The sequence below is a fragment of the Octodon degus genome, unplaced genomic scaffold (genome assembly GCF_000260255.1).
Source record: "Octodon degus isolate 3935 unplaced genomic scaffold, OctDeg1.0 scaffold00032, whole genome shotgun sequence".
NCBI lineage: Eukaryota > Metazoa > Chordata > Mammalia > Rodentia > Octodontidae > Octodon > Octodon degus.
In genome coordinates, this window is record NW_004524608.1 from 10,898,158 (window position 1) to 10,914,971 (window position 16,814).

At 39.8% G+C, this 16,814-nt stretch overlaps 1 protein-coding gene across 1 annotated transcript in view; it reads left to right on the plus strand.

The window, feature by feature from the left end:
- The window catches only part of Dpp4 (dipeptidyl peptidase 4), a 79,418-nt gene that overhangs the window by 24,088 nt on the left and 38,516 nt on the right, over positions 1-16,814 (plus strand). Inside the window, exons 3-10 of the mRNA XM_023713776.1 lie at positions 641-736; positions 1,154-1,245; positions 2,514-2,594; positions 8,978-9,030; positions 9,144-9,216; positions 9,986-10,106; positions 13,172-13,332; positions 15,133-15,245. Of these exons, the coding sequence (XP_023569544.1) occupies positions 641-736; positions 1,154-1,245; positions 2,514-2,594; positions 8,978-9,030; positions 9,144-9,216; positions 9,986-10,106; positions 13,172-13,332; positions 15,133-15,245 (790 nt within the window). The remainder of the gene's footprint in view (positions 1-640; positions 737-1,153; positions 1,246-2,513; positions 2,595-8,977; positions 9,031-9,143; positions 9,217-9,985; positions 10,107-13,171; positions 13,333-15,132; positions 15,246-16,814) is intronic.

Sequence of the window (16,814 nt, forward strand, 5' to 3'; positions counted from 1 at the left end):
GTACTTACTGGCTGACCAGATAGCTCAGCAGACTAAAGCACCTTACGCAGAGTGCAAGGACTGGGGTTCAGTCCCCAGCGTGCCCTGCTGGCCCTGCACCCAGGGCATGCTGAGATGGCCATTGAGACTGGGCATGATGGCACACACCTATAATTCCAGCATTTGGGAGGCTGAAAACGGGAGAATCACTACTAGCCCAATCTGTCTAGTGAAACCCTGTAGACTCTATACTAAATACATTTAAAAAGCTAGAAAGCAAGCAAGCAAGCTCAGTGGGACCTGAGTTGAATCCCTGGTTCCCCCCCCCAAAAAAAAGAAAGAAAGACAGGAAGAAAGGAAGAAGGAAGGAAAGAGAGAGAGAGAGAAAATGCTACTCACATAACATTTCTATGGCAATTGCTGATTAAAATGTTCACATTGGTGCTCACCAACCTAGCGCAGGAAACTCCCACGTGCTTTATAGTCAGATGTGTATTTTTCTCCATCCTTCTAGACTGAAAGCTTTCAAAATTTGTCTTGCATTTCATGCATGTTGGCCCACTTCTGAGCAGGGTTGCTGTGCAGACCCAGGGGCTTGCTTCATCCGTAACTTAGGTCCCATGCCGCCTTCCTGAGCATTCCCCTTTCTTTCAACCATCAGATGATGCTGCAGCTGATGGCCGCAGAACTTACTCGCTGACTGATTACTTGAAAAACACTTTTCGAGTGAAGTCCTATGCCTTGCGTTGGATTTCAGGTAAAGGTTTTTTGATTTTGTTTTTGTTTTCCAGAGGAGGCAGATCCTCATGCTCACGTTCGTTCTAGTTAGGTGAGGCTGTGGTGTGATTTTATGGCGCTGAGAAAATATATTCCTTGTTTTCAAAAAACGTCAGAAAGCATTTTTTTCTACGGGGGCTATAAAGGAAAAGAAAAAAACAAGAAGCAACTCAAGAATTTCTTTGCTATGAAAAGTTAAATGAGAACTTAGACCTTCATACTAATGATGGAAAAATGAATAAATGCTAGTGTAATAGTCATCATTTTTCCAAGCTAAAAATCTTTATGTACTCCTTGTGTGAGCTGAAATAGTAAAAATTTCATCGCATGATTTTTAGCTTATGCAAATATTTAATGTCTACTTGATATACTAATGTGGTCATTTTCTCTCCTTCAGATCATGAATATCTCTACAAACAAGAAAATAAGATCTTGCTATTCAATGCTGAAAATGGAAACAGCTCCATTTTCTTGGATAACACTACCTTTGTATGTAATTAATTCATGCATGAAATTATGGGGATAATTAATTCATGCATGAAATTATGGGGATATTTTTCATTACCTTAGAAATCATGAGTCCTACCATTTCTCACTGTGTGGACTCTCTCTGCAGCATATGGCGCAGTGGATCTTTCTCTCCTTCTTGAAATGCTCCCTGCCTTGGCTACTTTTTAGTCTCCTTTGATGATTCCTCCTCCTCTGCCCATATATTTAAATGTAAGTGCTCTATGGGACCCTGCCTCCCCCTCGGGGCTTCTCTCCTGACTTTGCTCTCCTGTGTGAATTTTATAAATTCCCACAGTGCTCTTCTTTCTGGCCTTGATTCTCAAACATACATTAACACTAATCTCTCAAGATCAACACCGCAGTTGCCAGTAGGCTGATGATTCGGGCCATAGGCTGCCTGTCAGCAACACAAACGCATTCTCCCACACAAGCCAGTTATTTCCCCTTCACTATCCTAGCAAGCTTGAAGGCATCCTTTTCCTCTTGCCAAGTTTCCAATCCAGGCAAACAGGTCATTTAGTTCTCTTCCCAGTCACTTAAGCTAGAAACCTCAGAATCACCTTCAGTGGTGCTGTCATCCTCTCAGACCCTGTAATTCCCCTCTTCACAGCAAGTATGTCATAGCTTTCTGCTCCCACTGGATAATCCTGGTAAAGCCTCATTTAATTTTGTAATAGTGAGTGTTCCAGCTCGTGTCGCTGCTTCTGCTCTGGAGGCCAGACCACTGTGCTGCTGCCCAAATCCAGGCTGATACCAAGACCCTTGACCTTGGTTCTCATTACCTGATTGCTTTTGTAGAAACAAAATAGATACAGGACTACTACCACTTCCACATGCAAAAAGTAGGCCGTGGCTCCACATCCCGAGTTCTTTCCTCACTAGGTGTCCTACCTCAGTGTGTCAGCACCCCCCATCCTGTATTTAGGTTACACAGAACCATCCAATGGCCTCCAGACGTGCATGCTCTCTCCCACCCTTGGGATTTTGTTCCTGCTGCTCCTCCTACTGGAGCAGTTCTCTCTCAGCTGCTAGTCCTCACACAGGCAGCCATCTGTCCTTGGTCAGAATGAATCCTTCTCTCCCTGGCTTCTAACACGGGTCACTGTGCACTCATGTCATGGTCATTTGTGTGAGTTACTACTAAAGCGGGTGCTTCCCAAGTCATGTGTCTGAAATAGAACCCTCTGCGTGTAAGTGCTCAGTGCTGATAAGGTGGTCACATTGTCTTTCTCCTGTTTGACCCCCAGGAAGCCTTTGGAAATTCCGTGAGTGATTATTCAGTATCTCCTGATGGACTCTTCATTCTTTTAGAATCCAACTATTTGAAGGTAAAAAAAAAAAGGTTTTCTTAGTGACATTTTAAAAATTCTAACAATATGTTATTTTGTAATGGATTTCAAGTGCACGTGTATCTATAACATTGATACTTAAGTAACATAATTTCCATTAAAAGCTCATTAATTCAGCATCAAAAGTCAAGACAAATCCAACCAGTATTTTAAAGGAAAATTATTTTAATGCTAAAAACCACATAATTAATCTCCTAATAATGATATAGCACAAGGTAATAACATAAGTTAATAAAATTTATAATAGGAATTTATCACATACAGTAAATGTAAAGTGAATTTACATGTCTGATTTTTATGTCCGGTGACAAAACTCATTTCCTTTGTCTCTACTCTGTGTTTGGTAAGACCTTCAGTATTTGCTTTAAAAATATTGACCGTCCTATCCTCTGTTGACACTGTAAGATGCCCTAGATCACCTCCCAACCTCAACATTCTGCCGCATACACATCATTTTTCAGGTACCTTCAGATCCAGTGACAAGGTCCTGCGAAGATCATGCAGCCTCCTCAGACTAGCATTGCCCATCAAGGGGGCCCTTCTGCCATTAGGAGAGGGACCCACTCAGTCACATATCTTCCCTGTGTGGGATGGGTGCCACTTGCCCCTAACTTTAACTGTAGCTCTGGCTACCATGGAGTTGACTATGTTTGTCTCACAGAGGATGCTTAAAGACATGAAGAAGTATTTGCAACCTTGGTGAGACAGTTTATATCGAAGACAAAACACAGGCTGGAGATTGCTGTGCCTGATTTTTCTGCTTCTGGGATGAATAACATGAAGTGGCCTTATCTCACGCACCAACGCTGCTCTAGTCAAGCCAAACAAAGCATTCCCTACTTCACTTACCATCTCAGGATGGTGACTCTCAATCATAATATTTACCCTGGATCCCTATGTTGGGCCCCATTTCCTGGATATGAAGACTTTTATTTTTGCTAAACCCATCAATTATAAGCAAATCAGAATCCTGTGCCAACTTTAGCATATCTAGTCTCAATAGATTCATTTGTGTAATTCAGTGCTTCTTAGTCCAGAAAATGAATTCACTTACAGAATTTACAACAATTCAGAGTGTCCAGGTTCAAGTTCTAGATCAATAAATGGAAGTCCCTGGGGGCAAAGTTGTCACTAGAATTTTTTTAATGCTATAGAATATTTTAATTGACAACCAAGGTTGAAAACCACTGAGTAAGAGTTGTTCTTGTTAAAGACTAATGTATGCAAATAAGGTAGAAAGGTAACCTCAGCTCAGTTCACTACTCAGTCTGGTATGACACAGGGAGGTTGTGTGATTCACACTACCAGTGCAGTTCCCAGATGCTTTAGACAGCCATCAATAGTCATGTGTATCTGCTGTGCCACTGGCGTTTACCTCTGAACTGACCTGCTTTTCCTGGTGTTACTCTGTGTTTATTCCCCACCACCTCTGCTTCAGGCAGTACCTGAAGTGCTCCTTTTGAAACCTAAGTTAGATTAAGCCACAGCTCTTGCTCAGAACCGCCAGTGGTTCCCCCTCATGTTCAGAAGAAAACACCAGCACTAGGCAAGGCATCTGTGGGACCTGTCTCATTGGACCTCAGCCTGCCCACCTAAACCTACCTTCTGTTCTCTGTCCTGCGCTCCCCATGTTTAGGGAGCACTTTTCTTCCCTGCTTACACTTAGGCTTTCTCAGGAAGGTTTGAAAAAGCACAGTTATCCTTACCCTACCCCCAGAGAGCTGTGTCATTACAGCTATGTGCAGTTCCTAGAATAGGGTGGATTCAAGAGCTCCTGTATGAGTTAGTGCTGTGACTAGAGACCCTTTTAGTGGGTGCCTCTTCATCATTCTTTCTCCTCCAAGGGCCACAGTGCATGTTGTCATTTGTCCCTGGCATCTTCTTCCCATCATTATCTGTTATTCATGCTCCATAAAGTCAGTGCCAGGCTGTCTTGGAGACCTTGCCCCTCACCACTGTGGACCACTCACATCCCGCAAATCTTTCTCTATCACAGGACCCTACCTAGGTTTCTTTATAACATTTTTGATGTTTTGTTAATTATTTCTTCTCTTATTTATTGCCCGTCTTGTTTAGTGTCGGTTTCTCTGTTTTTTAATCACTGCGACAGAGCCTAAGACTGTACTACATGGAAGACACCCAACAAATGCTTATTAAATGGACATATGTTTCATTACAAAGCACTAAATTATACATTTTTGGAAGTGACAAACTATCTTTTCTTTTTTTCATTTTCAAATGTGCCCAATAAAATAAGGCACATTAATAGGACAGCATAAAAGCCCTGACTAATCAATTCTCAAAAAGAAAAAAATCAGCAGAAAGAGAAAGCTGGCTTGGAGCTCACTGTCCATTGCCTTTGAGATCTTTCCTTGTATAACTTCCTTCTGAGCTACAGCACCCAGAATAATCACTGCTAGGTTGTAACTAATACATGAATGAAGGAATGAATGAATTAATTAATGGATGAATGAATAAGCAGGTATGATAGGGTCTGATATGGATAGTTTCCTAGTATCTGTATTTATTCTTTTTTTAATTGTTCACAATAGGTACAATTTATCTGTTACAATTGTACATTATAGTTTTATGTATCTAACTGAATTTTTTCCCCATAATTTTATTGAGAAACAAATAGCAATGAGACAGTTTCAAACCAAATTGGTAGAACAGTTTCAATAATTAACACATTGCATACATTCTTCCTAGTGGTTAATTGCTGTACAAGATGCAGACTTGATATCCTATTGTATTTATTCTTTGTAAATTTTTTTCTTCTTTTAATTTTTATTTTTGCAGGATAAAATAGAGATTTTGTTTGCAGGACATAGTGATTACATTCCTCACAGGAACTTGGTGTGTGTACATGACACATTTTAATTCTTTTCTCTCTGCCTCCAACTCTTGGTCACCTTCCTGTTTGCAAAGACTTATCCCCCACTTCCTACTATCCATCTTTTATCTCATTCTTTATGTATATTTTGAATTTCTCATATAAGAAACCAAGCAATATTTTAGTTTGTGTGTCTGATTAATTTCACTTAACATTATGGTCTCAGGGTACATCATTTTTCTACAAATGACCCAAGTTTACTCTTTGGTATGGTGGAGTAGTACTCTATGGTATATAAGTATCACATTTTCTTTTTCCATTCATCTGCTGATGAACATACAGGCTGCTTCCAAGATTCATCTATTTGGAACTGTGCTGCCTTCAGCATGAGTGTGCCCAGTCTTTAATAATTTGGAGATAGTAACAGTTGTATCTCTATCACATGTTGATGTTTCAGAACCTTGCTGAGCACTTTGCGTACATTCTCTGGCACCTCAGATAGTTACTGTCATTGCCTCCATCTTCCTAAAAAGAAAATCAAAGTGTAGAAGGAAGCTTGCTTGGTAGGACACAGTGGAGACTTGAACCTAGGTGAGAAGACTCCAACGCTTTTGCCCTTAACCTTGCTGAACTTAGCATTTTGACTTCGCTCTGCCATCCTGCACTTTTACCCATTCTTTGTGTGGTGGCCCTCTACTGTGAAATTCAGCCCCAAACACCCTTTCATTAGCTCTCTCCATCCCCAAGGCCTAGTTTATGATGCCTGCCTTTCCTTGCCTACCACCAAATCTTATTGTGAGTCCTTTATTGTAGTTTACTTGCTCACATCTGCCATTCAACTAAGAGCCCTTCAAGGAGAATAACATATGATAAACAGCTACTGCCACTGTTTATAAACTAAAAAGATGGGTGAGTCTGTCGCAGAAGATAGAGCAATCATTGAAAACATCTTGGGTTTTCTTTTACATTTCATAATGGTTTTGTCATCCTAAAATGATCTCAGCCCTTCTTAATATTTTTAGCGTATACCACACCTTTTGGCTTTACCAAATATTATGCTGGAGGTTGCCCAGCAACAAGAATGGGGTGTGTCAAAATAATCCAAAATTCAGGAAAGGAATGTATGACTTACAAGAAATGGGAACTTAATAAATATTTGTTGACATGGAGTTCAGGAGGCTTAGAAATAAGTAGTTAGGATTAGGAACTCTGACTCTGCCTCAGCTCTGGGAATCAATGGTGGGCTGGCCTGGAGCTGCCCATTTCCTCTATCTTATCCTTACAATTAGGATTTTATTTTTGTTTTGTTTTATTTTTTGACTGCCTCTTGTAGCTTGTGATAGATTTCAAGTATGTCACGATGACCAACCCACAATTTCCTGTAAGAGTGTAGTACGGAATATGGACATATAGATAAGGAATTTCTTTTAAAAATATCCTTAATTTTTATGTGTGTTCACATACAGACATAAGTACAAAAATGTGATCACATGCACACTTTTTAATCTTCAGCTCTCCCTCTTCCTTTTCTGCCTGGATCCCTGGTGCCTACCATGTGAGCAAAATATGTGGTAGATGTTCTATTTTAAAAACAATATAATGCAGTGAAAGGCGTATTGCTATTAATCTCCCTCAAAATACCTCTTTCTTGCTTTGAATGCACTTATTCTGCCATTCTTCCCAGGTTCTGAAGCACTTCTGGGAAATCCTCATTAGAGAGTGTTTTTATGAGATGTGATCAAAAGTACAGTGAATGCTGTTGCCAAATGCCATTCAATTCAAAGACAAACTCATAGAAACACTATCCGGTGGCCTCTTCCACCTTACTCATCAGATCTGACTCCATAGGACTTGTGGCTCTTTCCCAAAGTCAAAATGACCATAAGAGATAAACATTTTGAATGGCTCAGTGTATTTCAGCTACTTTAGTACACAGCTAAAGACATGAAAGAAGACTTTCAAGCCATAGATCTAATTCATTTTTTAAAAATAATTAATAGGCCTCGTGTTTTTAGATCAGCTTTAGGTTGACTGAACATAAGCTAACTTTTCTGTGCTGTTTCATTATGTGGGCTTGTTTATTATAGCTAATGAGCCCCTCAGTCCATAGTTTGTATTAGGGTAGACTGTTTATTTTGCCAAATATATAGCATGCACCCACTGTTACAGTTTCACGGTGCTAACTACTGACTTTCTTTTGCTTGGGGGAAGGAGGAATGAATAGGTGGACCACAGGGGATCTTCTTAGCTGTTTTCCTTTACCAGAAAGTTGGTGGTTAATACAACATGTGACCTTTCAGATTGTTCTGTTTCACTAAGGAAGAAAATGTATTTGATGTTCCTTCATATGTTTTTGTGCCTTAGTAACTCTTATATCACTGAATAATAATTTATTGTACAGATGTACCACAGTCTGTTTATCGATTTATGTACTACTTAAGGACTTCTTAGTTGCTTCCAAGTTTGGGCTACTATAATTAAAGGTGCTATAAACATTTGTGTGTAGGTTTACATGTGGACATAAATTTTCAAATTATTTTAGAAACTAACAAGGAGTTTGCTGATTAAATTACTTGGAGTTGGCTTCTTTATGTAAAGGCTTTTATGGATTCAATATGTCCATTGAATATAAAACTATTCAGAGGTTTTTGTCCCACTTATAAATGATTTTTCAAGGAATTTTTCCAGTTTTTGAATTTTTTTAATTTCCTGGCAACAGTGTTCACGTTGTCTCTTGTACTCTTTAGTGTCCATAAATTCTGTTGTGATGTTCTATTTTTCATTCCTGATATTGGTCATTTGCATTTCCTTGCCCTCGTCTATTACAATGTTCACAATTATACTAGTCTCCCTACAGAACTAAGTTTTGCCCGTGCTGATTTTTCTCTATTGTGTGCTTTCTATTGATCACTACTCTTATCCTTACCATTTGATTTCTTCTGCTTACTTTAGATTTAGTAACTTGACATTCGTTTTCAGCTTCTTGGGATGCTTATTTAAAAAAGCTGGTGATATATGCATCTTAACAGTAATATATATTACTGGGTAGCTTCCAAATAATCTGACCTGTGACATCTTCATCATCAGTGCTCAAAGTAAACATTTCTTGACATAACTACCAACAATAGAATCATATATTTTAAGATATTTTGCCAGTAACATAGGTGGAAGGTGAAAATTTACATTTTCCTAAGTAGGCAATCTTAACATGCTATTCCAAATGCTAGGAGTAACACTACACCAAAACTGGCACACTGGACCTCCATGGCCCTAGGACATCTCCTTGAAGGGAGAGATACCAGAGCAAAGTTATAGATGAAGTCTAGAGGTTTCTGTCCAAGATGGTCTCCAGGATACTTTCAAATCCCCAAATTCCAGTGATCTAACTAGAGAGCATTTTGAGTACAAAGGTAATATGTGATGAAATTTTGTGGTGATGCATTACTATACCTGTAATTTTGATATCCTATAGCAAGTGGCCAAGCTATCAATAATCACAGAAGCCTGAAATGCATCTCTTCTTTTATAGCAATGGAGGCATTCCTACACAGCTTCATATGACATTTACGACTTAAATAAAAGGTCAGTGCTTTCTTCATAAAACCTATTATAATTTTCTAGTTTAATTTCTTTTCAAAAGGAAATTTTGTTATGAGTTATTCTTTTGGTAATGGTTTCTTTTATCTTTTTTCCAGGCAGCTGATAACCCAAGAGAGAATTCCAAACAATACTCAATGGATCACATGGTCATCTGAAGGTCATAAATTGGTTAGTAAATCACGCCTATAGTAGCAAAAATATTGGCTTAGGTCTTGCTTATGCAGATGAAACTAACCCTGAAACAAAGCAGGCATCTTAGGAAGCCAATTAATTCTTTAGAAAGTACAGTGTTACTGCCCCAGACAGTATTTCACTAGCTTAACACAACAGTACAATTCCTGAAAGCTTCCAAACTTTTACTAAGGAATTGGTTATTCATTGAGAAATTTTAAGTTCTAGTTGTCTGTTGCACTTACATATTTTTTGAGACACACCTTGCTTTCTACTAGTTTAGAGACCTTCCGAGTCCCTGTAAATACTTCTTTATGCTCTAGGGTACTGGTAGAATCTCAGAGGCCCAGGAGAATTTCAGGGCAAAGGTGGAATTTTTATCTGCACTCTAGCTTCTCCTTCCAAGAATGCAGCTGCACTCCTGCCTCCTCCCTCTTGAGAAAGAAACACACAAGTATAGATTATCCTGCAGAAGTGGTCAGCTGTCTAGGTCTTTGCATACACTTCAGCTTCCAAATAATAGGAGTTGTACTCATCTTAGCTTGATGCATTAAGAACATTAAAATTATTTGTGACTTGTAGCCTGTGTACTTGTGATCTAAAAGTGGAGAGAATAAATGACTTTTTGTATGCAGATTTACTCTTTAATTATTTATGGTAATCATTGCACTTGAGTAGCTATGGGCTTTTAGGATTCCCGAATCAAATGTATTATTAATAATGTATTATTAACATTATTAATTAATACTAATTTTTTATCTTTTAGGCATATGTTTGGAAGAATGATATTTATGTTAAAGTTGAACCACATTTATCAAGTCACAGAATCACATGGACTGGGGAGGAAGATGTGATATTTAATGGAATAACTGACTGGGTTTATGAAGGTAGAGATTCTACAACGTTTTCCAATCACAAAGTCTATAAACTGTTTAAAACACTTAAACATTTCTTCAAAAATGAAGAAATGCAATGAGTCTCATTTTTTCTTAATGTCGCCAAATCTCTTTTGAACCTGCAACACCAGGCATTTCACACGTTAAGAACGTCCTGAGCAGTGAGTGCTGCTTCTGCCTTCGATGTCTCAACAACGCGCCCTTTGTCTCCGGTTCACTGCCACAAAGGGGCTTTCTGTACAGGTAGCTTTTCTGGCTTTTCTAGGGCACAAAAGCCTCTAAATGAACATCAGATGTTTCTCTAACTAGATCTAGCTAACCCAGAAGTTTTTAAGGAAAGCCAAATACTCCCATGACATTAAAAATGATGATAAAATATTGTCTGGAGCTTGGAGAGCAAAGGAGAAAAAAATGCCTGCTTTCTAGAGGACTGGAGTTCACTTGAACTTGGACAAATTCTGATTTCTAGTTTTTAAAGAAGAAAACAATAACTAGAAAGGCTCAGGGAAAAATGAGCAGCTTCATACTTGTAAGAAAGATTAATCTTTATTTCATCCTATTGTTTATTCTTCATAGATTACAAAGCTTTGTTTCATGATTTAGTTTCATGATTCTTACCCAGTTCCAGTCAATTTTGGCTAATGGATAATATTACAAAAACCACTAACAGTGCTATGAGAAAGACAAATGTCCTTTGTCCAGAAATAAGCATTTCAGTAAAACTAACAAGGAAATTTACCTACACTACTCACTGGCTTGGACACAGAGGCTCCTTCAAGATCTACAACACTGGGCTGGGGAGATAGCTCAGTGGAATAAGTGCTTGTCTGGCAAGCACAAGGTCCTGAGTTCAATCCCTGGTACCACCAAAAAAAAAAAAAAAAAAAAAAAAAGTTCTACAACACTGAGTGGGGAAAGCCTCTGCCCTGAGTGTGCCCCTCCCTCAGACCAGCTGGTGGCTCTAAGAACACAACAATGCAGCCGTCATTTCTAAGGCAGATGGTAGCTAGTGGGATCACACCTGCATGCTAGTGACCAGGTCACTGCAGGGAGAAAAACAGCTTCCTAGCTCCAGTATGAGCCTTTCTCTAAAACACGGGCTTTAGCTTCAAGGAGAAAATAACTGCACCATCAAAATGAAAAACTATGCAGATGCAGGGACCAGGATTCAATCCCTGGTGTGCTGTGCTGGCCCCGCCCCCAGGGCGCACTGAGACTTTGATTAAGACTGAGCATGGTGGAGCATGCTGCATTTGGGAGGCTGAAAACAGGAGGATCACTACGAGTCCAATCTGTGTAGTGAGACCCTGTAGACCCTGTACTAAATACATTTTTTAAAAAAAGAAAAGAAAAACTATGGTCTTTCTTTCAAATCAACACCATCAGAAAACAGAGCATCAGTGGGTACCTTATTTATGAATAATTTTACAGACCAAAACCTAGCTTGTATTGAATTTATTTCACTGAAATTGTGTTATAGACTAGAATCAGTGGGAAATGCTATGGGAATGAGATGTCAACTCCATATAGTATGTGATGAAGCTCTTCCTGGAGGCCTTTCACTTGGAGTCATGTAGGATTCTTGGGTTCTAGTGCATCTCAAACAATCTCTTGAAATCTGTTTTCAATTTTATAAAATTGGCAGTGTATTGGTGAATAGACTCGCCTAGGGATCTTTGTGCAGAATAAGTGTGCTTTATAAATTTTAAATGACTATATATATATATATATATATATATATATATATATATATATATGTAAGTTGGTGTAAGTATGAAGCTGTTGAATGGGAATGGACTTCCTTAACATGTATCAGGTTTTATGTTCGTAGAACTGCTGAAACAGAGGCAGGTAGGGTCAGTACAATATGGACACTCATGAAGGCTACGAGACCATAGGCATATTTCTTATCTTTCTTAGGTCCTCTTCACTTTGCTCATCTGTACAGGCTACTGTAAGGATTAACTGACATAGAGTCAGTTATCAGTGCCAAGTACGTACTTCCTACTTATGAAATGTCAGCTGATTATTAAGACAGTCATTATTGTGTTTTATTCTTGATATTTTTTACCACTACTGCAGCTATTGTTATTTCTGAAGTTGTACTCTAAGTACCACATAAAGAGGTCCTAGACATAAAAATTGATTGGGATACGTAATTTCCTAAACCTAAGTTTCATTTTCTATGTTTTTGCTTTTATGTTTATGCTCACAGCATCACATGAGAAAATTTTCACCTAGTCCACTTGACTCTCCCTTCCAAGTTGATAAAAGAAATGTAGACATGTCAGAGTGAAAGACTATCCTATGAAGTCCCCCTCATAATCATAGGGAAGTATGGCCTGTATCAGGTGCTAAAAATGAGCCCAAAGGGCTTTTCTACTGTAAGGCAAAAGCTTTCCTTTGCCTCCTTCTTTGAACTTGTTTTCTGACCTGTCTGCAGATACCCCAGAGGGTGGTGTTAAGACCAGGGAGTTTTCAGTTTCTAGGCTCTGTGAGGGAGATGTTTCTCAGCAGGGCTCTTCTGGAGCCCTTGCCATTCTCAATCCATTCTTCCCAAACTGTGGTGTGCCAAGAGTAGTCAACTCTGGGCACCATATTGGTTTGATAGCCTGGAGCTACATGCCACCCACCAGTACCCCACAGGCTCAGTACAAACTGAGCCTAGTTTGGGCGACTATGCTGGCATGTTGACTGTTTGAAAATTAGAAAGGAAAATCAGCCTCCTGTGTGAAATTTACTTTTAGTATGTTTTGAGGCATAAATTTAGAGGATTATAAGATAAAGAAAAAATGTAGTGCTTATATTAAATATTGCATGCTAACATATTCTAAAATGGTCCAATGGGTTACTTATTTTTACTATCCAGATATATCCTTAAAGATTTTATTTTTATTCATTTGTATTACTCTGATTTTGGAAACCCAGCAAATGCAAAGTGGTTCATTAGTTGAACTCTACTGTAATTACTAAAGCTAATGAGAACAATATTTTGAATGCCAAAGCCAATTTATCAGCTACTTCTTGTAACAGAACAATTTATGTCTTTTTTTCAGAGGAAGTCTTCAGTGCCTACTCTGCTCTGTGGTGGTCTCCAAACAGCACTTTTTTAGCATATGCCCAATTTAACGACACAGAAGTCCCCCTTATTGAATACTCCTTCTACTCTGATGAGTCCTTGCAGTACCCAAAGACTGTACGGATCCCATATCCAAAGGTCTGTGCTCCTGCTTGTAGAGTGGTTCTGTAATTTGAGGGGAAGAGAATGGTTGCATTTAATCCTTTCCTGCTAATGAAAATATTGTCAGCCTCTCTTCAACAGCTTGCTGTGATTACTCTTGCTGAAGTCAACAGCATCTGGCAATTTTAAAGTATTTTTATTATCCCAGGAAAGAGTGTGATTTAAGGTTTTGTAATTTCTCCAAAAACTTTGAGAAATGACAAGCAGAAAAAGATGGTGAAAATGCTTTTGAAAGAGGTAGGGGGATGAAAATGTTTGAATGAAGTAATTGAATCAGAAGCTCATCTCATTTGTAGAAGTTGGAATGTGCCCGAGATGCAGTTGAAAAGCTTGGTTGTATATCAGATTGTATTACTAATTAACAGGATACAGTGCACGACTAGTTTTAGTAATTCTATTATAGATTTGGCACTACTGTAAACTTTGCACATCCTATATTTGTAATAATAGTGTCGCATCTTAGTTTTCAAGACTGTTTGTTCTCTGTCATCTGGGATGTGTGTTTATTATAACAGAAGAGCTCTGGTAAGCACGTAAGCCAGGCGAGAGGGTGCGCAGAACGGAGCCAGCCATTTTCAAATGGCCCCTGTGGTATCTGTAAGAAAATCTAATGAAGTAGTTTTTCTATAAGCTCTTTGAAAAAAGAGGGATTTTTATTTTTACCAACTCACTTAATTTGCCTTATGAAAAGCTGCCATTTTAGGAAAGGAGAGGAAGTTAAAAGGAAAAAAGATCTGAGACTAAATATGGAGATGTGTTTTTAGCGGAATGTTATTTTTTGATGAGCAAAACTGGCAAAAAAAAAAGCCCTTATAAAATGTTCTCACTAAATATATCATATTATTTCTAACTAATCTGTCAATAGAAGACCTATGGGAATATTTTAAAAGGCTTTAGGCTTCTGTCACAATATTGACTGCAAAGCTCCAACATGTGACCCTGAGCACAGGAGAGAGGGGAGAATGGGCCAGTCAGCATCACCAGCTCTTGGCTCAGATGCTAGTCTTCCTGGGGGATGATGCCTGTGGGAGAACCCAGGGGTTCAGCAGAGTCACAGGCACCAAAGGCTCTTCATCCCTTGGAGCCAGGCAGTACTCACAACCATAGAACTGATTTTGATTTTTGGAAATTTATTCCCTCTTGCACAAAGTACGTAAGTTGGGGAACATGTAAACATTTTTAATTCAAATAAGTGCTCTATGTGTGTGTGTGTGTGTGTGTGTGTGTGTGTGTGTGTGTGTGTTTGTATTTTAGGGAAGGGTCTACAGGGTGTTCAGGGACTCACTACTAGATCGGACTTGTAGTGATCCACCTGTTTATAGCCTCCCAAGAGTTGGGATTACAGGCAAGTGACATCACACCCAGTCTCAACTGCCATCTCAGCGCACTCTGGGGGCAGGGTTGGCACAAGGCAGGTCCGAGGATCAAACCCCCCAGCCCCTGCACCTGCTTGCAGGTCCTTTAATCTGCTGAGCTATTTGGATGGCTCTGCAAATAAGAAGTACTTTGGATCTTCACGTTTTACACAAATACACACATACACTCAGACACACAAACATACATACATATTATACTTCATACTTTTCACTTTCAATTATATATTGAAAATGAAAAGGTTGCATTTCCTAATGTTCATTTTACTCATGTTGAATTGTTTGAGACAGTTTGATTCTAATGTTTTTATGGCCCTATTTGTGAACATTTTTGTATACTTTTAAGTTATGTGATGATGTTAACATTTTTGTCAATACCAATTCTTCAATTGCTTTTTCCTAGGCAGGAGCTGTGAATCCAACTGTAAAGTTCTTTGTTGTAAATATAGACACTCTCAGCTCAGATGTCAATGCAACTTCCATCCAAATTGCTGCTCCTGCTTCCGTGATAATGGGGTAAGACTTCACCCAGATGTTCAGAATGCTTAGGGAGAAGGTCTCAGACTTTCCAAGGAAAAGGTTTTGGGCACACGTGACAGAATCACCTTAGCACTCCACCGTGTCCCTGAGAAGGGCAGTCATTTACTCCTTTCAGTGACTCTGTGGAGCCCCTGCTTCATGACCTCAGGGTGAGTAGTTCTCATAGTGGGCCTGCAGGCTGGTCAGCATCACAGGTGCTGTGGCGTCTACTCTTGGAGGACACAGCCAACCACCAGATTTATAGCAACAGAAAATGCTAAGTGTGGTAAATATGAAGAATCCAAAGCAAGACAAAGGTGGGGACTGGTGGAGACAGCCCAGGAAGGCCCCTGTGATGAGGTGACTGGGAGAAGTAATGTTTGAGGAAAGCGAGGGATCTGTTGCAGATGCCCACAGGTGCCCTTTGAGCAGAGGAAAAGTGCTAGGCCTTCAGAAGATCTACAGGAAGCCAGAGTGACAGACTAGAGCCTTCTGATTGGAGAAGAGGGATGATTAGGGAGAAGGACCACATAGGGCTGTGTAAGCCAGGAGGAGACCTAGAGAAATTGAGAGAAGCTATGAATTCAATTCAGGAACTGCATCATCACCTTGTGCCCCAAGATGTGACTCACTTACATACTCTTGAAGGTTGGAAACTGTTATTGTGCAACTTCAGGCCTGTGTCTTTCCAGCACACATGATCAGGGAGATGATATAAAACCACGAGACAAATGACTGTCAGAGTGAAGTGGCAGAAGTGAAAACAACAGGTTGGAGCATTCCAAGGAGGGGAGAGTGGGTTTTCATGATGCCTGAGATTAAAGATAGCTTCCTGAAGACTGTGCAGAGTGAGCAAATGGGATTCTCGTGGGGCACAGGGAAAGAGTGTGCTGAGGAGAAAGTGTGGAACACGACTGGCTATCCAGGAGAAACCTGGCAGTGCTCGGTGTGGTCTCTTGGTTTTACAACCAGTATTTATCCCCAGAGAGGATGAGCCTTGAGTGCCTGGTCAGAGAAATATGCCATCTGGAAAGAGCTTTAGATCTCAATGACAGTTTATAAACTCTCTTGAAGGACCTGGGAGCTTTGTTGAAGTGAGATAAAATGAGGAAGTGCAGTGAGAGAAAATAAATGGAAGCTTGCTGCTTGGGTTGGACAGGCCTAGCGTTCATCCTCCTCCTTCTCCAAGAGCCCTGAGAGAGAGGACAGGGCCCAGAGAGGTCCCAGGATGCAGCTAGAACTACACTGTGACACACAGCTGGGAGAGCTAAAGCTCTGTGAAGTAAAATGAAACACTCAAATCATACGCATTAGTGTGGGACGTGGCAACAGGACAGAGACCTGTGCCTGCTGAGGCAATAATTGAATAATCAAGTGAGAATATGTTCAGCATATTCTGAGGGCCAGGCCTCAGCTCTGTGCCCAGCCCTGTGGTCTCCTTTCTTCCCCACAAGCACCTTGTGGTGTCACATTTACAGCCATTTTACAGACAAAGATAATGAGTCATTGCTCCTTAGAAATCCCTTTCCAGGGCCGGGGAGATAGCTCAGTGGAATAAGTGCTTGC